The following is a 27948-nucleotide window of genomic DNA, read 5'->3' on the forward strand; positions in this document are numbered from 1 at the left end:
AAATTATATTTATCAGTCCTTTCTGTTTTAAATCTAACAGCAAATGTGATTAGCTATTATAGCAAGATGAGTGTTATATGTTGCTAGTCGTTCAGCCCACAATATTTTATTATTTTTCATTTGATATCAAGTATTATTTACCTAGACATTCACATATATTTTTCTATGTCTAATTTCCTGTATTCCCTAATTAATGAATGAAACCTTCTATTAGATTGGAGGAACGTATGTATTTATTAAAACTGGATTCTAAAATAAGACTTAGTTAGCAGAGCTGATATTCCTTCAGTGAGAACAAATAAAATCTTAACCCAGAATGCTTTCTCAGAGCAAGCTTACCCCGGTGACTAATTAAAAGATGAAGGATCAAATCCAGAACATAAACAAATTTGGGAAAAAATTATCCAAGAAGGAGTGCAATGAGACTGGAAGAGGGAAAGAACTGGGTTGAAAAGAGCTGCTCCTTTGTCTGCGCACAGAGGCACACGCACACACATGCAGACACACACTCGTGCATACGGAGCCCCCATAAATGCAGCTTTCCTTTCTAGCATTTTTCCTTAAGCAGCTTGGTAGTATTTACGTTTGCAAAGCTCCCAGTATTCCCAAACCTTACCCCTTTATTTTTAGCTTTCAAGTTTTTGCTTCAGCTGATGAGAACAGGAGAAGAAGGTGGAATGTTTATTTCTGGCAGACAGCTTGGAAATTCTGAGTAAAGAAGCCAATCAAGGCAGAAGGATTATAACAATCAAAGTAGAAAATTTGCATATTTAGAGTATGGTTACTGAGAAATAACAATGCCTTGGTTGTGTAAATCAAACCCTCAGCAAAAGTGAAGGGATTTGCATATCTGGGAGAAATCTGTCAGGTTATACATCAGTAACTGCATTCTAATTAGCAGAAAGCATTAGCTTTTAGTGGAATATTAAATCTAAGTGCTAGTAATATTTTTATTTCCTTGTGAAATAATAGACTTAGGTCATTTGCGGCCAGATGAAAACAGATCTTCTTGCCTGTAGGAAGCAATACTATTCAAAATGACCAAAGATACATTCATCATGCCATGCAGCTACACTTTAAGACTGAGATCATGTAAATGTTCAAAGAGTTCTGTATTACCAATTGTGTTCATCCTTTTTTGTCTATACAAAGTGGTTTAAAGTAGCCCTCTTGAGAAAGTATTGCACAAAACAGATGAATGTTTAAAACCACCTGTTCAGCTCTGCATAATAAATGACCTTTACTTCATTTTAAATTTAGTGAATGAATAAAAATAAGTTGGACTGAAAAGTTTCACAGATGAAAATCCTAAAAAGCCCTCTGCTGACTGAATTACTATAACAATTTTCTATTATCTATTAAAATCAAGCAGAGTTAACAGAAGGCTCAGAACTTTTATAATAAAAGTAAAGAAAAAAAATTAGGTAAATTCTCCTTTAAAAATTAGTATGTAACAGTATATTTGTACCATTCATTAATGGAAAAATAGCTATGTTACTTCAGATTAGTGTTTATTTCCCCTTTCCTCTCTTGTGAATGATTCTCAGCTGTATTTTAGATGTAAACTTAAGACTGGCAGACACACCCTAGCCACCACTTGCAATCGAACTACATGTTGGTGTTGCACTGAAATGTAAGAGAGAATCCATGCCAGCATATTCAATCTACACAATATTACTAGTAATGCATGTTAAGAGGCATTATCCATTTCCACAGATAAAACATGGAGGAAACTCAGTAAGATGCTTTGAAGACCTGGACATTACTCGTGTAGAACTGGTAAGCGCACTCCAGTGCAGGTCTCAGGGTACTTACCATCCTCTGTGGGCACATAGATATTCAAATACAGACAGTCTTCATTTTGGTCTTGAACATATGTCACCACAGTATCCAGATTGGCTGTAAACCAGACTGGCAGCATATCGTTGAGCAGTGACCTCTCATCCAGGTACTGTGGGCAGACAGCGGCAAACTGTGTGGCATTGCGGACACCTGTCCAAGACGATGGTGGCTCCGGGGGCTGAAATCGCCTTTCTCCAGTCGGAGGAGAAGCATAAGGAACACCCAGGTACTGCTCCACTGGACCAAGGATCTCATTAGGCAAAGGTGTTCTTAAACCACGTATTTTGCCATAATTCGTAGTAACAACTGGGTATTGTGCTTGGCCATCAATGAGAGTAAATCTTATAGCCAGTGCAGTTATCCACAGGAGGAAGTTAGAATTCAACATGACACACACTGGTGTGAAGATCAAAGGCAGCCATAGGAGTCCCATTGGTTTCGACATTATTTAAATCAACATCAGCAGGGCTCTTTTTTCCACCGCCAGGAGAAAATTAATCAGTCAAGGAAAATGCAACTAATAAAAAAGTAGTCAAAAGGAGATTAAGTGAGGGAAAATGTAACCTTGTTCAGGTTACAAAAAAACAAAAGCTGATGTGTGGTGGGTGCCTCAGCTGACTGGCTGTAGACAAATCCCAATGTCAGAAGAAACAAGGGAGTGTTTGCCTCTAAGGCCCATCCCAGACTTTAGTGTTGAATTAATCCTGGCAATGCACAGCACTTCCCAACAAGTAGAGTGGTGAGAGATCCGCAGTTATTCCACTGCCCCAGTGAAATGGCTCCTTTCAGTGATGTCCAGCCCACTCAGTCAGCCTGCAGGCAAGAGAAAGCAAGCAATTCAAATCAACAGACAAATTTATATTGTCATAAACCTAAAACAAAAAAATAAATTAAAAAACCAAAAATTATATTCATACACTACTTCCATGTCAAGGCCCACAAATGTTTTATGAACTTTAGACATCGTGGTTGGCTGTGTATTTCTAAAGACATGTAAGGTAAGACATCTAAAACTGAAGCCATAATCTTGTCAGAGGTTATACCACAAAACAAACATTTCTGCTTCTGTTTATGCTTCCAAACCAAACCACAGTCCAAACACTTCTGATTTCAGGAAGAGTATCACATTTAAGTGCTAGCTTGAGGATATTTTCTGCCCTAAATAAACAGAATCTTCTTTTTAAGCCTATTTGCACTCCCACAGGAGCCATTCATTACTTTTGTTTCCTGTATTGGATAATCTCTTTTTGCTATGAGATGATGACTACAGAGTATTTTTCACAGATATTACTTATTTTCTGTAGGACAGCCTAACTTACCTCCACCTAATTCAGAAATTCCAATTAATGTAAAAAATAATTAGTTCAAATCAAGTGTGAGAAGAGTTAGTCAAAATTAGATACAAGTTTATTGTTTTTCATATCTCTGTCCTATGTCTGACAAACAGAACAATGGAAAACTAAAAGAAAAAATAAACCATGATACAGTCTCTTAAGTCAGCTTTTGGCCTACATAATGTTACAATTATGTAACATTACTTGCTTGCATTCTCCTACTTTTAATTTTAGATAGAAGGCAATTCATACAATAACTCTGTTAATTTTTAATGAAATACAAGTCCCTTACATTCATATGCTAACCATTACAAGTGTACAAATAAAGACACATCAACATTCTTCTACCTGCCCAAAGAAATTAAGGACTTCCTTTTTACCCATTATTCAACTCAAAATGACAGACAACAATTCCACAGGTAAAAAATGCCTTGTTATAGGAAACTGATATTGATACCTTATATTTTGCAGGATGAACACAGGATATACCCAACTTATACATAAGTGGACTAGCAAGTCCTGTTTTCAATAAGGACTCTGATAAGGAAAATAATTTGAAAGATATTTTATTCTCTCAAAATTCCTAGAATTCTTCAATTACTTCATTTTAGCACTCTTACCACAAAACTGTTGAAACACCTGAACACCAGAGGCCAGAAAAATACCAGATACATATCACTCGTGATGGACCAAAACTTCTATTGACATTTTCTCTAGGACTTGCAATTTGAGTGCCATTTCTGAAGGACAAATCATTAACAGCTGTAATTTTCATGCCCCAAGGGCACCACCAGGGCCATCAGTCCCTATCTGAGTTATGCTGTAGGAAGCCCTATGCCCAGTTCCATGCCCAGCCTGGATCTTGGCCTCACTGAGTCCCCAGATAGACCTTGGACCTGACTCCTCACCCTGCCTGGCCTGATGATTATTGGATGGTGGCAGGGTCCTGCCCCTGTTCTCAACCCACCCTCAATGGGAGGCCTTAGGAGTTCAGAGCCTTGCCCTGACAGCTCTGCAGTGTCCACAGCTCCTGAGTCATCCTCCCCCATGGGCAGCCCCACTTCAGCTGCTCCCTGGCACTCAGAGTAGTCAGCCAGCTACGAGTCACCCAAAATTCCTCCTCAAGCGTCACTTTCTCTTCTGATTTCTGCTACCATCTTTAACAATGGAAGTCAGCAGCAGGTGATTGATTTTGAGTAGTATTCCTCTTGCTCTGTCCCATGCTGACTTCAGCACACTTTACTGATCATGCAGCACAAATCAGATTTTCCAGTCATATCCTACTGAAGATTTAATCTGTGCTTAGGGAGGAGCAACAGATCTTATTCCCTTGACACCCACACTGCAGAAGTTTGTAATGGCATTCTAAGAAATGTGGAATACAGCACTAAGAAAATGGACAAGGTGGGAGGAAACACAGTGATCCAGATGATGAATGATAGATAGAGAAAAAATTTTTCTGGGCAAACAGCAAGTGAAAAAAGAGGACACAAAACAAGAAAAGAAAATGGGAATGACAAACAAACAAGAGTAAACACATAACCAGCAGGGAGAGAACCAAAAATGACAACAGGAAGGAAAGTGGAAATCCTCAACTGATACAGCAGAGATAATATACAACTATAAAAAAAGTGACATATTAAATAGTGTGGCTTTTTTTGGCCACTTGGGCACAAGGTGGCTCATATCCAGCCAGCTTTGAAACAGCACCCCCAAGTCCCTTTCAGCTGAGCATCTCTCAAGATGCTGTTACCCAAGCCTGGAGCATTGCATGGGGTTTTTGCAACCCAGCTGCAGGACCTCTGCCTTGGCCTTATCAATCCTCATGTAACTGGCCTCAGTCAATCCAGCCTGTTGAGTTCCTTTTGCAGAGCCTTCCTACTCTCCAGCAGATCAATACTCCCATCCAATTTAGCATCTTCTGTGAACTTACTGAGGATGCACGCAATCCCCTCATCCAAATCATCAATAGAGACTTTAAACTGGACTGGCCTCAGTACTGACCCCTAGGGAACATCACTGGTAACCAGCTGCCAACTGGATTTAACAGCATTCAACAGCACTCTCTGGGCCTGACTATCCTGCCAGTTTTTCACCCAATGAAGACTGCACCCATCCAAGCCCTACACAGCCAGTTTCCCCAGGAGAATGCTGTGGGAGACGGTATCAAATGCATTACTGAAATCTGGATAAACAAAATCCACAGTCTTTCCCTCATCCACCAGCTAGGTTACTTTAAAATAGAAAGAGATCGAGTTAGTCAAACAGGATCTGCCTTTTGTAAACCCATTTTTATAAATCACTTAGCATGTGATGGCACTCAGGACGATCTGCTCCATGACATTCCCCAGTATCAAGTACCAGTATCAAGGTCAGGCTGACAGGCTTGTAGTTCCCTGGGTCTTCCTTCTGACCCTTCTTGTGGATGGTCATTGCATGTGCTAATTTTCAGTCAACCTGACCTTCTCCAGTTAACCAGGACTGCTGGTAAGTGGTTTAAAGTGGCTTGATAAGCTTGTTCACCAGCTTTCTCAGGTGCATCCCATCTGAGCCCACAGACTTGTGGGTGTCTAATTGGCTATGGGTCAATAAGTATCAGGTCACTAGCCATTTCTTTGTGGGGGCTTCACTTAGCTTTCCGTACTTCTCCAACTTCCAGCTCTGGGAGCTGTGCATCTTGGGGATAACTGGTTTTGGTATTATACTGAGGCAAAGAACCCAGACTGAGGCAAGAAAAGCAAAAAAAATCTTGCTTAGGGTGGGATTCCTCCCCATTTAGGCAGAAAATATCACACATTTCAGTTTATTGACATTACTAGAGGAATTACCATTTTCCTAAGGTTAGTTTCACATATAAAATGTATGCACACTCATACACAGAAAAAGACACACAAAATAATTTTCAGTAATAACATCGAGAGGCAAGGAAGAAGGCATGCTACCTATTTGTGAACTATGAGGGCTATGCTATGATGTTAGATACATAATTGAAAAGGTTGGAAGGTGTAAATAGAGTCACGGATTTCAGTTAGAGGTTAATCTTAAATAGAAAATTGTAAACATTCTAGAAAGGTTTTTAGATATATCAAAACTAGTTTGATGTTATATGTATACAGATATTTAATATGCTTTTACATACTGAGTCTACAGGAAGACATGTACTTGTCATGCCTTTATTTATTATCACTAATAGTGTTGTACTTTTTCCATTTTTTTTTTTTAGTGCTTCTAATATTACAAAAATGCATACAAACTTCCTTGCAAAAAATTTCTAGTTGGAAGTATCACTCACTCAAACAATCGAAAACAATCAATCCAAATCAAAATATTCAGTTTAAAATGACAACTTCTGGCAGCACAACACACAAAGAGAAGTCAAGGAGGATCTGAAATCATATATGTTCATACATGATTTCGTTATTGGCAGAGGAGTGTAATTTGAGGCTAATGAGACGTTTATGGCCTTTGAAGAAAATGCAGGTTGAAGTTAACATGGATTTGTATCTAGAAATACCACTTGCCCTTGTTTATAAATCTGTGCCCCAAGCCACACTTAGAGATGCTTAAATAGTCTATGAATCAGGCCTTCGGGCTAAACTGATGGTTTCCAGGATCTGCAGTTACCACTTTTCAACCTGAGGAGAAGATTGTCAGTAGCTCTACACTTATTCTGTAGCTGCTAGGGGTATAGAAGACACGGTTTAGAAGTTCTCTTTGTTCCAGCATAGAGTAGAAAACTAAAGTGATTTCAAGTTTTTTGACCTGCTTGTCCAGGTCATGGACAGTTACAAGAAAACTGAACAGAAATATAAATTATATGAACACAGGAAACTGAAGACTGCACAGATGTACCAGGATTTCTCAGGCTTTATCTAAAACAACTGGTGCACAACAGTATGACTCAGCTTTCAGTCGCTGACCACCTTTACTCTTTGGCCCTTCCTTCTACTCATATTCCCAAGGGATTTTTTGGGCACATTCATAAGTCTGACATTAGTAGGGAGTCAGGGTTAAAGACTCACATCCCTTTCATTAGACATACACTCTGAAAGCATACAGTCAGCTTGATTAGCTGAAATGTAAGAGCAACCAGCTAGTCAGTAGAAAAAAAATGACAAATGATGTAATCAATAAAATTTCAGATTCTCCTCATACTGATATTTTGCTAAGTATTTAATGCATTTCACAGAATATGGGGATTCAAAAAATACTACATTTACCAAGAACATGAACTGTGTTTTGTCTTCATTCCATTCTCTTTGTCCCCTTGAAATAAGTAATTTTGAAATTATTAAGGAAAGAGGATATATGGTTGCTTGCTTTTTGGGTTTTCTTTGTTGTTTTGGCTTGTGTCTCTGTGTGTGTTTGTCTGGTTGATTGTTTTTAAACAAAAGCAATTAACACATTATCATATTATAACATACATAAAGCTCTATAATAAACTAATGTTGTGGTATGATACTGTAAATAAGAGCTACCCAAGACACAGATGTTTTTGAACAGGCCTGCAGTACTAATTTTAGCAATATGTCCATATGATTTGAAATATTAGCAGAAAACTAATCACACAGTTGTCTTCCATAAAAGCTCTTCCCGAAGCTGGTTTCAATGCACATCTACCTCATAACCCTCTTAATAGTTACTGTATTCAAATGTTTGTTCAATAACAAAAAAGCAGTTTTTTCCAAATATCGGTAAATGCATACGGGGTTTGTCTACTATCTTTCAAATTAAAAAAAAAAAAAAAAAGAAAAGCAGTTATAACTTCTTTAGAGATTTTTTTTTTCTGAGCTTCTAGAACTTTCTTGATACACTGAAATGAGCTAATCTTCATTCTTCCTTATGCTACGTAAAGTTATTCAGACATATTAGACAAAATCATAGTGAACAACACAGAGGAACACCAATCATGAACTTACGTGCACTTTCTGGACTGGATTACTTAGAACATTGGTGGGAAGTTTATTTACCAAAACTGGCCAATCATAAGATATTTTTGAATCTCAGAACTGTAACTAAAGCAATGTCTCGCTTTAAATTGACATGCAGCTAAGTCTTACGAGAAATTCTTTTTCATAATACAACATATATGTGTATTTTTTTGTATTTTTGTAAGCGTTTTCCCAATTGGAATAAATTATTTATTATTAAATTATTCCTAAAAATACACACTAACACACAAAACACCCTCAAAACAAAATGAAACAAAACAAAACAAAAAATCTAGACTTCTAATAATCTTAACTGTAGACAACCAGATCTAAGCATGTTTTTTCTCAAACATTGCAAGTATTGCTACAGGAAAGATGATCAAAGGAGAGATGGGGCAGTGCTGTCCTGAGCCAGCTTCCTGCTCTACCTTGAGACTTCTGCTCAGTTCCCCCCATCCCAACTCACTTCCTGGGGAAGAGCTGGCTGTGCAGCAGTGAACAAAACATGCAAAGAGTCTAATTTACATAAGAGGCATGCAGATTGGGCCCCCTCTCACTTTCTCCTCTCTTTCTTCCTCTTTACCTGGTTGTTGCAGTTAAGAAGACAACTATACCATAAAGCAGAAGAGCTCCCTGATACGTAGTCCAGTGTCTTTGTTCAGCCTGATGAGAACTTACAACAAACATCATGCCCTGTACTGGTGGGTCATGACACTAATTTAGCATTATAAACTTCACTAGGGATGAGTATCTGAATAATGTGTCACAGGATCACATATTTATTTATATTTATTTTTATTTGCAGAAAAAAATTCCTTCAAAAGTTAAACTGAGAAGAAAGTGATACAAATTTAAGAACTATGATGTACCCTTGCTTAAAGTGAAAATAAATGCCAGGTATACAAACATCACTATGGACCTTGAAGTTGGTCTTAGTTGTATGATTAAAAGTAACTGAAGACAAAGATAGATAATTTACTCTTTTTTTTTTTTAATATGGAAATACAGACTGAAAAGGAACAAAAATTACATACAAACATTAAATTACGCAGGCTTGGGTGTTGTCTTTAAAGAACATGCTGCATTCACCCTTCTATGAATTTCTCCAAGTGAGAGAAATAGATAGGCCTAAATAGGCTTGGACAGTTTCAGTAGATCCCTCAGGTTAGAAACTACAATAATCATTCACTTTTCAGAAAACCGGCACACATTTCTTTCATATCGTTGCTTCTTGCCCAGAGCTACCACTCTTATTCTGAATTTCTAAATCTGATACACTTTCAAAAAGAACAATGGGATTATAAGAAAAAGCTGTGTGGTCCCTGCAATGTTTTTGAAAACTGCAATTCTCTCAGTAATTCAAACAATTTGAAAAGCAAGCAGGGGGAAAGAAAACATGTGACTATCACTCCCTTTCAAGAAAAAACAAAGAAATACACCTCAGCATTTTCTAAAAATCAGCTGTTTTGATCTAATTATAAGAGGAGGTTATTGAACAATCACAGATACGGTTTCCCTTACTTTTTCATGTATTTAAAATTATAAAAAAACAGTATGGCCAGAAGGACCCAAGACTAACCGGGAATGCTCAGATAAGACAGTTGCACTTATCTCACTGACTTTTTGAACGGTAATTTCAACTGCTATTACATGTAAGTATAGAAGAATTTCAGTGGTTAGACAATTTTCATGATACTTGCTGCTTTTTGAGATAAATTGATGAAGATTGCAAATAAATATGAGGTGTCAGTATTAGGAGGGAAAAACACGGCATAAACTGCTTACAAACATAAGCCTGAAATAACTAATAATCCCAAAATTACAGGTCTGTTCCATTCAGCTCAAATCGTGATTTGAATTTAAGTTTCCCATCAACATTTGAACACTGAAGCCATTCAATTGTGGTCTAATTGCAGCTGCAAAGTCTTAAGAAAATACTACATTTCTAGTACATATCTTAGGGAAATGTACAAAAAATGGCATCAGTACAGTCTAGCACAACTGATGGCATAATTTCCAGCTTTTACTTCTGATAAAACCTTGTAAAAGAAATGTAACACACTCTGGGTCTCTGTTTCTTTTATGCACCTCTGTTTGCTTAAATTCAGATATGATACTACAAAAATAAAAAGATTATGATCTGAAACAGAATGTTCAGCCCTGAGTTTCTGTAAGGCAAAAGCTCCTGTAGAGTAAAATCTCTTATGCCCAGAGCAAACCACTAATTTATGGATACGAAAAAAAATTAAAACATGCACACAAAAATCAGTATTTTATACATTAGGCTTACAGAATAGGCCTTCATAAGTTGAATAAACCCTCAAAAAAAAAAAAAAATCAAAGTTCATTACCTGCTACCACTGTAAGACCTTAAAAAAAAAAACATTTGTAACATGGAATGAGTCTTAACACCTCTCCAGTAAGAAAGGTCAAATGACTGAAGAGAAAAATTCTTAAGGGGGTCTATCAGGTTTTGTCTAAATATTATACAAAGAAACTCACAGGTCTCAGTCCTCTGTTTCTTGTCTTCACCATTGAACTTAAGTGCATGCCCTTGTCAATGATGAAAGAAACTAAAACTCTAGTCTGAACCAACTGAGAAACTGTCTAAGGGACTGATTGATATGCAATTTGATCTCTTGAGGCTATTTAATGATTAGAATTTGGTATCTCCCTCTTGGCATTGCAGTCTCAGAAGAAGAGACATTAAAAATGTTACAATAACCAGAAACAGGGTAGGAAAAGCAATTTAAATCAGCTGGGCATGTGAACATATGCAAAAGCACAGACACACACACACACACATTAATATATATGGCCAAAAAAAGTTGCTGCTTTATTATACAAATTCTTAGAACTGAATTACACAGGAGACAGGCAGGACATTTTCATTGCCTTACCTGGTTCAGTTACCAGGTGGTGATACTGCCTGCATTCATATGATAATGTCACAATTATGCATTCATTCTGGGAATGGGAAAGTTGAGTGGCTACCCTCATTAACATGAAGAAATCTAAACCCACACCTCCCTCTTTCAAGTTACAAACATTAGCTTTCACATAAGGCCGGGATAGCTGTGAGGACTCTGTGAAGCATTCTCAATCCTGAACCACAAGGCTTGATTCTGAGATTCTCACCCTTGGACTTTGAGAAAACTCTAATGTTGCATTCCCATAAAGTACAAACTTCCTTGGACAGGTATTCTCACTTTCAAGCAAGCCTCAAGCAGTTTGTAGGAGAATTATTTCATAAAATAAAAATTGTGACTGGAGATTATCGTTACTATGCTTTTACATCATCAAATTTTATCAATTAGATCTTTCCCTTAGGTTTTCTTTCTTTGCTTGAAAGAGGACAACTTCAGTAGCATAAGGAAGAGTGTCCTCCAGCTTCTGTTCCTCTATGACTCTCCTCCTAACTTAGTGGGCTTTCACCTGATGAATTCTGTCTTGGACCACTTATATTTAAGAGGTGAGAGAACATGTCTCAGCAAGATAAGTATCCACAAAATGTGAAAAATGGGATCACCAGAATCACTCTAGATCAGTGTTGCTAGATCAACAAAGCTGGTGAAGGGGCTGGAGCACAGATCTTACAAAGAGTGGCTGAGGGACCTGGGGTCATTTACACTGGAGAAAAGAAAACTTAGGGGTAGTCCTTATTGGTCTCTTCAAATACCTGAAAGGAGGCTCTAGCAAGGTGGGGGGCAGTCTTTTCTTCCAAATAACAAGCAATAGGACAAGTGGAAATGGCCTCAAGTTGGAGTGGGGGAGGTTTAGGTTAAATATTAGGAAAAATTTTTTTCACCAGGAGGGTTGCTAAGGAGTGGAACAGGCTGCCCACAGAAGTGATGGAAGCACCATCCCTGGAGGCATTTGAAAGGCAGGTGGAGGTGGTACTTAGGGACATGGTTTAGTGGTGGGTGTGGCAGTGCTGAATCTTAGAAGCCTTTTCCAACCAAAACGATTCTATTGTTCTATGACCTTAGACAACATTAGTGAGACCATTCCTGTGCTGCCTGCTGCCTTCCCCTCTTCCCAGCAAACACAGTTTAAAAGTTTGCCTAGAAGAGAATCTGTGGCATATCCTCTGCTTACTGTCCTGTCTATGCTGAATTCAATAATGAAGGATGAAATTCTTGATTTTCTAGCTGACATAAGTACTGGGAGTTGTGAATTATATCACATACTTTATATGTGAATTATATCACATTTAGTGGACCACTAAAAGTTAAGCATAATATTACCATACAGAAGTCCACTATGGATCCATATCTTAGGCTGTTTTTCCCAGTAAGCATTCAGGGCCTAAGCAGTAAACTAGACAGGGCTAGAGCATGGACTCCAACATTGTCCTGCCCCAGTATTCATACCTCCCAGCCAATGCACAGGAATAAGCAGGGAGTAGGATAGGCCAGAGGTATTCCTCAACAGACAGATAGGTTTTTTTCTTTTCAGTATGAAAGATTTTCACTATAGACATGCAAGCTCTGCTGTGTTACGTGGCCTCAGAGGCAGAGAACAGGACCTGGATTATTTTATTTACTAGGAGATATAACCTCATGGGCAGAACCAGAGATATCTTTCCTCACCACTGATGGATGCCTGAACCCCAAGTTTGACTGTGCCTACTTTTATGTAATGTACAGTTTTTGCTTAAATATAGAAAATTAGGGGGAAAAATAGAGGTTATGTTCCCCCAGAAAATTAATGATATATGACTGTCATCTCACATCAGAGATATTGACAAACCTGTAATATGTAAAGATGTACAAAACAACAACAAAAGTGAGATTTATTTCCAAAACAACAATGAAAGCCTGGAAAATATTAAGCAAAATCCAACAGCAACATGTAGAAATCTAAGAAACAGACTTCGAAATTTCACCACCTTGGAAATGCAAATTCTAAAATTGTTACAAAAACTAGCAAGAAGATATGCTACAAAGAATAATTCCATATAGTCACAAGCTTGAAAAATGTCTTCATGCCAGTTACTTGAGTTTTGTGTAGATTTTTTTAATCACTATTATTTTCTATTGGTTGCCAAAACATGCCACAACATGCCAAAAAAAGCAGGAAAGCTAAGCTTGGAAAAGATATAAAATTTTTTTCAGGTAGTTTTCTGTTCAGTTAAAAAGGTCCTACCTTTCAGATCCCACACTCCCAAATGATAAAAATCCAATCATCTTTCATGGTCTTTTAACAATTCCAAGAGAAATCTCAGAATAATAAATAAATGCTTTTCTCTTAGGTTAAAAAAAAAAAATTTCTCAAAATTATCTGCATGACAACCCCTATCATTCTACTACATGGGAAACTTCAAAGCCATCTCACATGTAGTTAATTATATTTTCTTGTATCAAAGGGTTTTCAGAAATCTAATGCAACATATTGTATTTGCTTTGTAATGTGTAGAGCTGTATCTGAGTCAGAAATGGAAGCCAACAAAAACCACAGAAGTTGTCGTTTCTCCTCCTGCTCATCCTTCCACTCCCATTATTGGAATATTTCCATCTTTGCCTAGCCCAATGAATAAGGTACCTTCTCTACCTTGGAAACACATACTAAAGCTCATGTTCATCTCCCAAACTCTATATGAGAAAGTCAGATATTCTGTCTATACCAGAAGCATATAGTTCAGGCAGCAATTCTTCCTACTGTAACATAGGTATTTGACATTAAATATGAATTGAAGTCAACCACTATGAAAACATCCTGAAGATTATGTTTAAAAAGCCCAAGTGATTAGCCTAGATTAGACAGGTAACTGTCCTAACTGAGCTGTAGCAAGATGATTCTTTCTTTCATCTCTTACCAATATATACAGAATTAACTTTATAAGCACAGAGTTAAGAAATTAGTAACTTCACTCTTTGTTTCAAACATGAACAAAGTCCTCATGACTAAAATCAGGAAGATCTTATTCGGCTGTGAATTTCTTAACAGTTTTTGTCTGTTCTATCATTAATCGTGCTGATAGTTTATCAAAGATGATGTAGCATCCATTGGTAGGAAATTCAGTATGCAGAGTTAAAACTAAAATGCAGATATTTTCTCACCTAACGTCCAAGTAGTTTTATTTTCTGGGGCTGTTTTTATTATTATTGCCATTAATATTGTTATTCCCATAGCCATCTTCAAGTTATTTTAAAGACTGCTGCAATGCATCTTCCCTGGTGTACCATCTTCACCTAATACTAGCCTTTACTAACATAGAACTGATAGATTTGTGGAAAAACAGTATTATGTTAGAAACATTTGGGTTATTTATTTTTAAAAAACATGTTTCCCATGATTTGTTGGTTGCAATGAGTGCCATTTATGAATGACTTTCTGACAAGACCCATACAATAATATTATTATCATACTATTTAGCACACCTACCTGCTTTCACAAGACTGCAAAACTATATGGGCATTTTAAGAAATGAGGAGAAATATTTTTTAACAATATGATTCCATGACAAAACGTTATGCCTTGGTACCTTTTCAAGACCCGTCTAACTCTTGTTTTTCCCTGCCCGAAAATGTCGTCTTATAAAAGTACCTATATTTTTCCTCTTTTGCACATAGCCTTCTCAGTTCTTTTCTAATTCTCAAATCTTTCTTGTAGACTGCACACTGCTAGCATATTCCTTTCTCCAAATCATAATTCTTTCCTGTGACTCTTTTCTTCTCCCTGGTCATTTGTTGTTAGCTTCTTTTGTATACAGGAAAAGTAATATGCCCATCAAATCAATCAATGTAAAATTGATTTTTAATTTGTGGAAGGAATTTATTTCATTTATTTTGTAAAGGGTTTCTTGTTTTCTTTATTTATTTGGTTTTGGATTGGGCTTTTTTTTCCTTTTTTTCTTGTATCATATCCATATGGGATGATATTGCAGAAAAAAACCCAGAAAACAATTTGCAGCTGCCAGGTTGACTAGGAAGGACTGATCTATTTTTTCCTGCCCTCGGTCAACGGATTTAGGTCAGGATTGAGAAAAAATATACCTTGTCACATGGCAGGAGTTACAGCTTCCTGTGTGCTTCTATTATATCATCTTAAGAAATCTCACCAATAAAACATAATACCAACCAAAAATATCTGCCACAAACTAATGCCGTCAATTAATAGAACAGATGGAGGTCAGGGCAGACAATTAAATCCCATTGACAGAGAAGATTATTCTACCTCATATTGGAGATATATCAGTAATTCCTGTGTGATCTGACTTACACTTTATTCTTCAAAATAATTCCTTCCATAATGCCTTCTTTGGCATGAGAGAAAAAAATCCATCATCTAAAGGTCTTGTTTGTAGCTGTATATAATTATTTATTTTTAAATAGTGGGATAGTGCACACATGTTTTTTCAGCAGTATTCTTACTGATTCTCAGAACAAGCAAATCAAATCTCCTTTTTGCCTTTGTTTAGACAGCTGCTCCTAGAAGTCTGCCCCTCAAAAGGATGATACAGCTATCACCTTGGCAAGGTTCTAACTACGTTTTTTGGAATTTAATATTGTCTTCTATAGGTATTGAAGATAACCATCAAGGAATCCTGATTCATTATTTCTCTGGCCCTAAATTTCATCATAATTGCAACAATTATCTTTCCTAAAGACTTACATCAAGATGGTTGTATTTCTGGACATGGGAGCTACACTGCCAATAATACAAACTGTAAGTGTCGTTCCCATATTCTGGCGATATCAATTACATATTTTGTGTTTCAAACAGAAAAGAAACTGAGTTTTGGGGTTTTTTTGTATTCTGATTTTGATTATTTCCAGCATAGAGATTTCAAATGATAAACCATAAACAGCTATAGGGAAAAATTGTTCAGCTAAGGAATGAAATTAAGTTCCCCGTGAGATATTTTTTCACAGAAATAAAACTTTGCATCAAATGACTTTCAATTTGTTTTTAAATAAAGGTCAACACAGGTTTTGATGACTCTTTAACACCTTTTTTTTAAGTTATCCTCATAGCATACTGTGGTAATATTTAAAATGCAACAAGCTCAAAGTTGTACTAATACTATACTAATATTTCAAAGCACTGATAATCCATATTCCAAAAGACAATGAAGATGCCAAGAGAATGACCTATTAGTGTAATTGCTGTGATTGCTCTGTCCCAGCTTCAATTTTCATTGATGAAATTCTAATACATCCATTTTCTTTGTCAAGCCCATCTATTGAAACTCCTGCTTTCTTAATTAATAAACTTAGATTGCTTAATTTCTGCACTAGCCTAAAGCTTTGTCTTTCAGATGTTTAATGAATTCTGATCTCAAATTAATATACATTTTATGCTGAATATATCAGATCTGAATTTCTTGTACCTTTATATAGCTTATTAACTCACTGTTTATACATTTTAGTTTTGACAGCTTCTAATGAAAACAGATTCTACTCCTGCCGTTGTTCGAACTTTGTATTGTAGCCTCACACCATTCCACTCAATGAGTCTTATTTCACTAATACTTTATAAAAAATATTAAACAAAAACTATTTCAGTAGTCTTTAAAATATTTACTTCTGTTTCATTTGGTCAAATAAAGTATATTTCTTTTAACTTTCTTCCTTTAAACATTTATTAACAACAGAAACACTAAGTCTCTAATTATTCATCACCTAACTTTTCAAGTGACTCAGCATCATTATTTATTTTTTCCACCCTTTTGATACTTCCATATAATGAAAGTGAAAGGGTCATACTGTTATTTTAAATTCACTGAAAGAAAAATTGAATTGCTCTTAAATGAAAATCACAGGAGAACATATTGTTTGAAGTTGGAATGGGCCTCTGGAGTTCATCTGGTCCAGCCCTTCTGCTCGAGGAGGGATACCTGCAGCCTGTTTTGGTAACATTGTTTAATTAAGAATAGACTGCGTCTCAGTGTACCAGCCAGATTGCTCATTATTCAGAGCTAGTTTTCAAGGATTTGCGTCTCATCTTAATGAATCAAATTCATGACATATGCCTACCCATAAGAGTAGTCACAATGATATGATACAGAATAGGAAATATCACCTACGTACCTTTAAAGCAGAGCAAAAAGCCTCAAACAATAGAAGCAACACAGTTTTTCAGTATAATTAACTCCACTGACTGCAAACTACATTAGAATTAAATGTGTGATTTAGTTCCAGATAGAAGAGTTTTGTTTCCACCATGGAGAGACAAACCACAATTTTAATAGATATTTGGTTGCAGGTTATTAATTTCTTACACCAAGAAAAAATGCAGCTTTTTAAGATTATAACTAGGCACCAAATTTTGTCAGTTACTTCCTGAAGTCATATTGAAAGATAAAAATTTAAGCTGGTTTTTCTAACATTCTGTGAATAGTTGTGTAAGCTTTAAATCCACGCTCATGCTGTGAGCGCAGAAGAGTGAATTTCCATCACTATTAATACAGCTGCAGCCAGGTGAAAAAGAGAATAGTACTACTTCATACATTTTCAGAAGAAACAGAGCCTATAATGAAAGCTGACAGAATCTGATTTTACTTAACCTGAGTTGTTTCACCTGCACTCAGATATTCTGAGCTTTTTTTAAAGTTGTGGATAATAATATTACCATATTTGTGTTGTGTTCCCTGTCTTTGGCTTTTTTCTTGGAAAAGAAAAATGGAATGCAGAGCAGTATATATGAAAGAAAATGTGGGGGGGTTGTTGATAATAAACCTGGTAGAAAGAGTGGTTTAGATACTTTCAGCTTCCGTATTTAAGATCCAATAGAAAACACGGTGTGTGTGTGTGTGTATATATATATATTGCACAACATCAACAGAAAATAAAAACAAAATAATGCTCTAAAAAATGCTGTACAATACCAACTATCTGAGTCTAAATTGGCATGCAATTAAAGCTAAATGTATTTTGTATTCATATATACAAACAAACATATTTACCTTCAGAATCAAATAGTGATTTTCAATTCTAAGTAATTTCTACAAGCAGTTTGGCTTCCTGCTGGCAAAAGCATTTTATTTTTTTCTTTCAAAAAAGAAAGAAATATGCCATCATCTTCCCTAGTCACTCAACAGCTGTATCAATTTGTTTTCAGGGCAGTGATTAGCATAATTGTGGTGGATTACTTGCATTTGGCACAGAATGGAAGTAATTCAGTATTTTAGCAGATATGACATAGAATGTATGGGATATCCAGGCCCTCTGGAGTGGTGCTGGAAGTTTTTTTCCTAAAACTGTACTGAAAGCCTATTTATAAAACCCAAATCTGTCTGAAAAAATAAAAAACCTCAATTCTTCTGATGTGCTGTTTGACAAACAACCTTGTACTACGGCTAGGGCACACAACCATGAAATCAACTGCAAATAGCTACATTGAGGGTATTTCTCACAGGGGTTTTAGTGTGATATAATTGCTTTAAAAATCATAAAAAAAACCCAGAATATGATTCCATCATTACTGATTTTCTACTTTATCTCCACATTCCAGTTCCGCTGCTGAGGTGCATACAGCGCTACATCTAGTGCTATATGAGTGTTAAAATTGATCAGTCATGTATACTCTCAGCTATTTACCTTAATACTCTTGCATGTTTTATAAACATGCATAGATAATCACTGTATGATACTATACAGAAATATGATAAAATTATAAAATGGTTTTGGTTCCAAGGGACCTTTAAGACTATCTAGTTCCAACCTCCCTGCCATAAGCAGGGATGCCACCCACTAGACCAGGTTGCTCAAAACCACCCAATCTGTCTTTGAGCACTTCCAGGGATGGGACAGCCTCAATTTCTCTGGGCAACCTGTTCCTGTGTCTCGCCACCCTTAAAATAAAGAACTTCTTCCTTACAGCCCCTCTAAATCTATGCTACTTCAGTTTAAAGCCATTCCCCTTTGCTTCCTGTCACTACAGGCCCTGAAAAAAAGTATCTCTCCACATTTCTTGTCAGCCCTTTTTTATATACTGAAAGGCTCCAGTAAGACCTCATAAGAGTCTTCTTCAGGCTGAGCAACTCCAACTGTCTCAGTCTGTCTTCACAAGCAAGGTGTTCCAGTCCTCTGATCATCTTTGTGGCCATCCTTTGGACCCACTCTTACATGTCCACATCTTTCTAGTGTTGAAGACTCCAGAACTGGACACAGCATTCCAAGGTGAGTTTCACCAGAGCAGAATAAAGGGGCAGAATCACCTCCATCGACCTGTTGGCCACTTCTTTTGATGCAACCCGGAGTACAGTTGGCTTAGGGCTGCAAGCACACGTTGCTGACTCATTAACAATTTCTCATCCACCAGTACCTCCAAGTCCTTCTTTGCAAGGCTACTTTTAATCCATTCACCATCCAGCCCATACTGATAATGGATCTGGAAGTGCCATGACACAGGTGCAGGACCTTATACTGGTCTTGCTGAACTTCATTAAGTTTTCATGGACGCATTTCTGCAGCCTGTTGAGGGTACCCCTGGATGGCATTTCTTCCTTCAAGTGAATCAGTTGCACCACTCATCCACAGACTTGCTGAGGTGCATTTAATCCCATTGTCTATGTTACTGATGAAGATATTTAATAGCATTGTCCCAGTATGACCTTTGAGAGACATCATTCATTACTGGTTTCCACCAGTAATCAATGTACCCCTTGGTTTCCAAACCTAGATTACAACCTGTATAAAAAGCATTGCATGATATGGTCATCCTCTGTTATAGAAGCTGGAGCTGATGATCCCAGAAATCATCTTCTGTCAGTTGTTTCTAAAAGAAACTTGAACTTCAGGGTGCAGAGCTCAAATTAAGTCATGGGGATACTAGAAGGACACAAGATTTTGCCATTACACAGAGCTATTCCTTTTATATGAAAACTGAGGGAGATAACTGCTGTACAGCAGGTAAAGGGATATTTGTTAAGAGATATAGATGGTCGTCCCTTCTTGTCAGCTACTGAGTTGTCCAAACAAAACAAACTGTGGTCTTGTGGTTAAAAATGCAGATTCAGTGTGTTCTGAACCTTGACAGGAAGAGGACAACTGCTTGCCTGTAATTCATTTACACTGGAAACTTGTGCTCAAAAGCTTTATTGTTCTTAGAAAAAAACCCAACACTGAGTTATTATGTACTTTCTCAAGAGTTAAGAGTTCCCTGTAGAAACAGATATAACAGATATAACATCACTCACTACCTGTTATTCAGTACAGTAGATTTAAATTATGAGTCACGGTGATAAAACATTTTCAAGTTTAAACACTGAGATAGTAAAATTTGCACTCCACTTCTTTGAATTGAACATGACTGAACTTTAAATGAGCTGTCTGTGCAAAAGAGTGTGATTATTTTTATTTCACTTTTACTTATGATGTTATGATTCAGTGAACTCCCATTATCCATGAAGTCTGTATAATGTTGAAATTACACAACTTTAGCCATTCTCTATTATTGTTGTACAATACTTTGTGTAATGTTATGTTCAAATTAATTTTCTACAAAATCAATTATATTTCTGGAAGCATTACTTAGATAAGAACAGTGTATGAGTCTTAAAGATTCAAGACAATCATGACTCATACTTTTATAAAATTGTTTAACTATCTTCCCAAAGCTTTTAATAAAGCCAATGAACTTAGGTAGAAGTTTTAAAATTACTTAATTACATTGCCACCTGAAAGTAAATTTAATGACCTGAAAAGTTTTGGTGTTTGCTATTTCATATCTGAGTAGTACTTGAAAATGTATTCCATTCTCATTTGGGTTCTTCAGATATTCACATATTGGTGGAGGTCATCAGAGTTTACCTACTTCTAGGTACTTTAGGTCAGTCATACCAAAATACATAACTAAATATTGGAATAAAAAATTAATGGATACATCGCTTTGAATTCAAACGGAAGCAAGGAATTATTTATATTCATTAGAGAATCTGAATATTTTGATTCCACTATTCACAGTAGGTCTCTACCTTTAATGGAAAACACACCCTAATATCAGTGATGTACTGGATTTGCTAAGATTAGGCTTACCAGTAACATCTCACAGCAAAGCAGATGATGCAACTTAATTTATTTTTTCTAGATCAACTGAGACACACTGGATTTATGATTTCAGAATACTCTCCCTGGAAACAAATTTGTAGATGCATAGAGAGCTTTGGAACATCCTACAACCAAATCTAGACAAACTCTAATTAAAGCCTGGTTAAATTTCCAAACAGTAGGTGTTAAATTCAATTCACACTACTGGAATTTCTTGAAGAAGATACAGTTTCCAATTTGGAAACTTACTGAAATGCTGAGCATCAGCCTCAATTAATTGACATGACCAGACCATCAGTCTGGGTTCAGTTGATAACTTCATTAGTTGCTCCTGCTTATCAGTTATGTTTCAGTCTGGAAAACACACCTTCTATCTTTATAAAAGGAAAGAATTTTAAACTGGGTTCTTTCCTTCCTTCCTTCCTTCCTTGTGTTTCAAAATTAAGAATTGGTAGGAAGAATGAACACTATAATGTCAGCAGGGCCTATGTATCATAGTACAGGTCTTAGGAGCCTACATAACTGATAGATTTCCATACTAAAATTGTGCAAATATTTCACCAAGACAGATAAAATGTGGGGAGCATTTTTTTCCACCTACGAGTATAAAATCAGTGAGAGCCTAAAAAGAAAACTGGAGGAGTTGAAGATGCTGCTTAACCAGAAGTTGGACTGCTCAGCTGAGTACACTTTCACATACATCCTTAAATCCTGACAAGAGGAAGGCAAAGATTCTTATCTGAATCCCAAGAGCTGAAAAGTAAGCTGAGGAGAGCTGAAAGCTCTAAGAATGAGAATATATTGTGCCCTGATTTTCCTCAGAGAACAAAGAGTTGATCTGTTTCCTAAAACTCCCAAGACTAAAACTGGAACAATTTATTCCTGCCTTCTAATAAAAAGGCTTTATTTTTTCTTCACATTTGTTACCATAAATGATACAAGACAGAAGGTTTGATCAGAATCTGAGAACATGATCAAGAATCTGACAGTATGTGGCTATATCAAAGAAAAGACACAGCACTTCACAGACTACCACAGGGCTCCATCTGCACATTCAGCTGTCAGGCTGGGATTCTAGGATGAAATTCCACCATTTAAACTCTCTTTACACTTCTGATGTAAGATCAAAATCTGAGGACAAGGCACGGGCCATTTGTTTGCTTCAATTTTTGCTACTACATTGTGCATTTCCAGAAAATACATTTCTTGTACTCCAAACATAAACTGATGTTTTCTGTTCTTGAGAAAGGTCATGGGTTTATCACGTTGAAGAATTTTATCTGGAATTACGGATGAGAAAGATAGCAAGTAAGCAGTTAAAATGTTCAAGATTTAGGGATTTCTTTCTGTATTTCTCTTAACTAAAAGAGTACAATATAGCCAAAGTCATAGTCAAAATCTGTCCAAGTTACTGTCCCTAGTTATTTTTTAAATTTTTTTGTTCTTCTGTTCATAAATGGATCCCTATTGTCTTCTGAAGATACAACTTTAAGGTTAGTTTGGCTTGAATTATATATTTTCATGAAGGCTTTCAGATCCATTTCTATTTGTCTCCTGAAATATTCTCAATACAAACCTTTTCTAGACAAAAAAGGAAATTAACAAATATTTCTGTAGTTCTGTTGTATATTTTGGAGTACCTCAGGGTTGGCAGTTGAACACAAATATTTGTGGCTACTTCAGAAAATTAGCAAACAGAGAAGCAGAAATAAATTTTATCCTGATTTATAACTCCATTTTCTAATCTCTTTTTCTTTGGTTGCTTTTTTTAATGTATAGTCCAATTATCACCTCACATGAACAAGGAAATTTTCAAAAGGCACAGCTGGCTTCTGATGTTCACTAACTTGCAGTGTGAGTTAAAAGCCAGACATCAATAGGCTCCATCTCACTTTTTTGTTTTAATGTTGTTTGCTTCCTTTTCTTCTCCTTCTCTCTGACTTTCCTGCTGTGCGTTATGAAGAACAAACAAAATGCTGAGAAAACAGAGGAAACTAAAATCACACTATCCCTCAGTTTCCCCTTCAGAACCCTCTCCCCAGCGTCTTGTGGTCTATCTCAGTGGACTGTGATTATCTTGAGATGAGACTTTCCCTTCTTGAAACATGACTGTGGCTTATTCTAGTGCCAGACAAGGTAAAGGTACCACAATTTTTTAATCCCAAAGGAATTGTTATTATTTCAACTCTGACTTTAGCTTTATATGAGCCTTGTATTCTTTATATCACTTGCTTTTCTCATTCCTGAAAAAAAAGTCATGAGTTGTCTGAAGTAGAGTAAGTGAATTCTATGTATGTCATTCATGCATATTGTATTACTCACTATATAACCCTTAAGAATTCAGATATTATCACAATCAGTGTGGATGCTAAACTATTAAACAGGCCGCTGTTCATAAAGTATTTTTTGTTCAATTGCATGTAAATTGCTACAAATTGGAATAAACATGGTTCAGTGATGCAAATCACAGGAATTTTCAAAGCTGTTATTTTCTTTGTCTGAATTTTACATTTCACATAATGGTACCCTCTATTCTCATAACTAGCCTGTCACACTTTGAATTATTGCTTATTCACAACTTTCTCATCACATCAGATATATTATTATTCCTTCTCCTTGAATTTAGGTCCCAGTGTCAACAGAAAATTGAAACATTGTTGTACTACAGCTAGTGTAATGATTACAGAAAAAGTCACATCTGCTTTGAAGTTCATGGATAATATAAAGTGAAAAGGAAGAATGTGCACCAGAGAAACTTTTCTGGTCTCTTTTATATCTCATTCCCTTCTCACTAATCAATGTGTCAGGCACAGTATGGAAGAATGGTAATTAGATTAAGGTGTTTTATAAATAGAATATATTCTATGCATAGATTCCTAAATAAAACCCTTGGCACGTATTTCTTATTGATATAAGAATGTTTACATATCTGTGTACATGTATATACACATACATATAACTACATGCATTACCTGTGTGCATGCTATACATTAAAATATGTTCTCTCATATTTTGCTAAAAACTGAGAAGAAAAAATAGATCCTTATTGCTATAGCGGGGATTACTGTAATACGCATATATCAAACCAGGAGTCCCGTGGAAAAGAAATATATATGGACCGATTCTTGGTAGATGTTTCAGAGGTGTTTATTTCTCCAGCTGCATGGCCGGGGCTCTGCCGAGGAACTCTTACAGTCACAGGACCCGAGGGTCCTTGCCCGTGCAGGGGAACACAAAACAACCAGTGGGGAACGAGGCTGACCAGGGCCAGGGAAATCCCGTGTCTCCCCTCAGGGCCCCTCTCCCAGGGCTACATGGCAGGGGGAGGAGACCCCAACACTTACGGTAACAATGTGGAAACAGCAACCAAGCCTCTTTTTTAGTACAGCCCCACAAGAACTCTGGAACCCAACCTTGTAATGAAAACTGAAGACTGTCAGCTCTATCTGGTACAGTGTGGCCAGGAACCCCCAAACTTTACTAAGTAGCAGTGTCACAATAGCCAGGTTTAATCTCATGTCTTTTAACTACAAACTGATTGGCATCATTCAATACTTATAGAATGGAAAAATAATAACAATTCATGCTTATCATAAGTAAGCACATAAACAGCGCTAACGCTTACAATGAACTGTATTCCCTGTCTCATTGAATGAACACACGGTAAACAAACCTTTCAACTGGATGTATATATGTCCTGGGTTGCAGTGTATTCTATTACCATCCTCATGAGCTGTTGAAACCAGGTGGGGCAGTGTTTCCTTGCCTCCTCCCTCCGGACTATCTTCTGTTAATGAGCCCAATCAACGCCTTGCTTAATGACTCATCATCCCATTGTGACATGCTCCACCCAGAGGGAGGAACCAAGCATTCCATCCTGTATATAATCTGAGATTCCGAACACCACAGACACCCTTTCCACTGGATTCCCAGAGAACAGGAGCTACACAGCCACCACTGGACCTTCCAAGGAAGAGCAGGCCTTCTACAGGATCACCACTTCAGGAGGACTGCAGCCACCATTTCATTGGATTGCTACCACCACCCTGACTAGCAGGCTGTATCTTGACCCTGTCAGTTTGAACCAGTGTTTTCTGCCTTTTTTTTTAAATTTCCCTTTTAAATTGTTATTCTGACTTGGTGCCTCCCACTGGATTGTTTTCAAACTAGCACAATATATTGCAAAGATATTTCAAACACAGCAACAGAGACTTGCCATCTTTCTTTTACATATTTTTATGAAAAAAGGAATTGCTATGAACATACTTTTAGTACTTACCACTGTGTTGTATTTTTGAGAAGGCTTCAGCATTCCCCCATAGGAGGCAGCATGATGTCATTTTAGTTACAGCAGGAATTTTTCCTGTTAGGAAAAAATATATAGTGTTCTTCAGTAAATGAAGAAAAGAAATGCATGGTTATGAGTCACAAATGGTGAATAGGTTACTTAATAAATAAATAAATCACCTGTAATGCTGTTTTTCAAGATTCCAAAAAGAGAGAAGTCACAATATTAATTACCACACAATAAATACATTAAGCATAGTGTATTCATTTCTGTAATAAAAATTGCTAGCAATATTTTTTTCTTTGCAGATTGATCACTGCTACGAAGACAAAATTGTCTTTAAACCTGTATACCACAAAAGTATACATTTTTGAGAAGCTGCTAAGGCAAGTAAATAATTTGAAATCCAAGAAACAGAAGAAAGCATGACCAAACACTTTGGTTTTAAATATTTCTGTAAACATATATTATGCATAACCAAATATAAAATTTGAATAGTCAAATATATTAAAATATATTCAATTTAATTTAAATAATCAAATTTTTAAGCCATTTTACTATTGTTTATTCTTTCCTATGTGTAATTCAAAACTATAGTTTATACTTCAAATGACATTTTAATGGATAGACTATTTCTGAAGAAGCTATCCATTTTAGATAGACTATTTAGATAAATACTGGTATTTATCAACAGTCTGTTCTGTCAAGAGTATCTTGAGACACTGTGATTTAAAACTCAAACCTTAATAGTGTTCAGAAAGGTATTTCAGGTAATTTTAATAGTTTTCAAGACTTTAATACCTTAATTACTTCTCTTCCCTCCAAAGCCAGCAGATTTTATGGGAAATATGCACTCTACTTTTCTCTGCATCACTCTTAAAGGCACTTCTTTCTTATCATTTATTCTTATTTTAATTAAGTTGCTCAGCACACAGATTGTAGATTCTGCAATTTGAATCACAGTGAATACTTCCTCATGAATGGTTTGACTCTCTACAGCCAAACCATTCCCTGTAAGTGCAATTCATTGTAACAGCTGCAAACACAGGCCTCAGTTCTGTGTAAACACAGTGATTATCTTTATAGGCTGGAAATAAGTACCAGTGGATGTCTATGTGAATATACATCTGAAAAGGAGAAATTCTGAAATATGAAGAAAAGCAGAATTCCTTATGAATAAGGAATGTGTGAAACATCCTAGCTAAACTGTCAAAGTGTCCATCTGGACACTTGCTGCAGGGGAAGCCTGGCAACAGTGCGGCTTTTCATATACGCCCATTGAGGAATCAGATGTTGAAGTTTAGGACAATCTTTATTCCAAGCTATGGTAATGTCTTAAATCTATCCACATGACAGTGGCACTTTTACTGGAGATTTCACTGCTCACATAGACTTTGACAGTCATTCCAATTCTCCAAAAGCAGTATGTGATTAAACCTAGGGTATAAGAAATAAGGAAGGATTTAAGGAATGGCTGTGAATGGCAGTGAAAATAAGCTAAAGCTAACACAGCTTCACTTCTCAGTTATTTTAAACCTGTGTTTCTTTATTTCAACATCCTTTATAGCTTAATTACTGCTACAGGAAGAGAAAAGAGAAGAGAGTTCAGCTTTACTGGTAAACACAGGGACTGTATTTACTGTCTCTCCTTGATACCAAAATAGTCTCCAACTTTAAAGGATAAATATGAATTAAGAAATTACTATTTGTGAACTAGGTTTTCCAAGTTTACCTCTGTACCTATGTGTTTATCCTTTTCACCTTCATATTATCTTACACTGTCTTCTAGTTGTCCTTGGCAGACTGTATTTGATTGTAGATGACTAGGTTATAATTTAAACTTTATATATTTTAGTAAACCACAATGTCCATTTACAGATCATGTTTAGACTTTATCTCTGCAATAGTCAATTGCTTTCAAAAGAGCAACAGTAAATACTGTACTTCCTTTCTATTGGGAAGCATGGGCACACATTAAAAGAATAGCAGTTCAGTCCTAAGACAATATAGGCATTGTCTACACACGTTTTTCTTTTTTATAAAGCTATTTTGTCTTCATATCTGTGACAACTGATTTCCTCATAACCACAAAATTTTAATAAAAATATTATGGGAATCTGGCAGTCCCTCTAAGCATATTTTTTCTGAAATTTTTTAACAGGTTTGCTCACCATCTCACAGATGCATTTGTAACTTAAATCTGATGGTGCTATAATGGCCCTAGTTTTAATGTTACCCAATTTAAACTTACTTACTTGAGTAGTTTCTCAGAATTACCACAACTGTCTCTGATTTTATAGGTGATACAACAGGAACCCATTAATACCAACATTCTGTCATTGCGTACAGTTATCTCAGTCTACTTGAGAAATAAAATCTCTGTCTCATAAAAAATACCATTTTGTTTTGAACATGATGACCCACTCTCTCCAGCCATCCCCAAAACCCCTGAGAGCTCCTGGAAATACCTAGATATAAGCTAATACCATTTGTTCATTCTTTGATGCTCAAATTTATTCAACACAATCACTGGACTATTGTAATTAACTTCTGTTTGA

At 36.4% G+C, this 27948-nt stretch overlaps 1 protein-coding gene across 2 annotated transcripts in view; it reads right to left on the reverse strand.

Annotated features, from left to right (window-relative positions):
• NLGN4X (neuroligin 4 X-linked) overlaps positions 1-27948 on the reverse strand; it is a 171739-nt gene that overhangs the window by 116400 nt on the left and 27391 nt on the right. For both annotated transcript variants that reach the window (XM_010394352.4, XM_010394351.4), the window contains exons 2-3: positions 25382-25465; positions 1816-2655 (exon numbers count right to left, since the gene is read on the reverse strand). In XM_010394352.4, the coding sequence (XP_010392654.1) occupies positions 1816-2287 (472 nt within the window). In that variant the 5' untranslated portion in view covers positions 2288-2655; positions 25382-25465. The remainder of the gene's footprint in view (positions 1-1815; positions 2656-25381; positions 25466-27948) is intronic.

Source organism: Corvus cornix, chromosome 1 (genome assembly GCF_000738735.6).
Source record: "Corvus cornix cornix isolate S_Up_H32 chromosome 1, ASM73873v5, whole genome shotgun sequence".
NCBI lineage: Eukaryota > Metazoa > Chordata > Aves > Passeriformes > Corvidae > Corvus > Corvus cornix.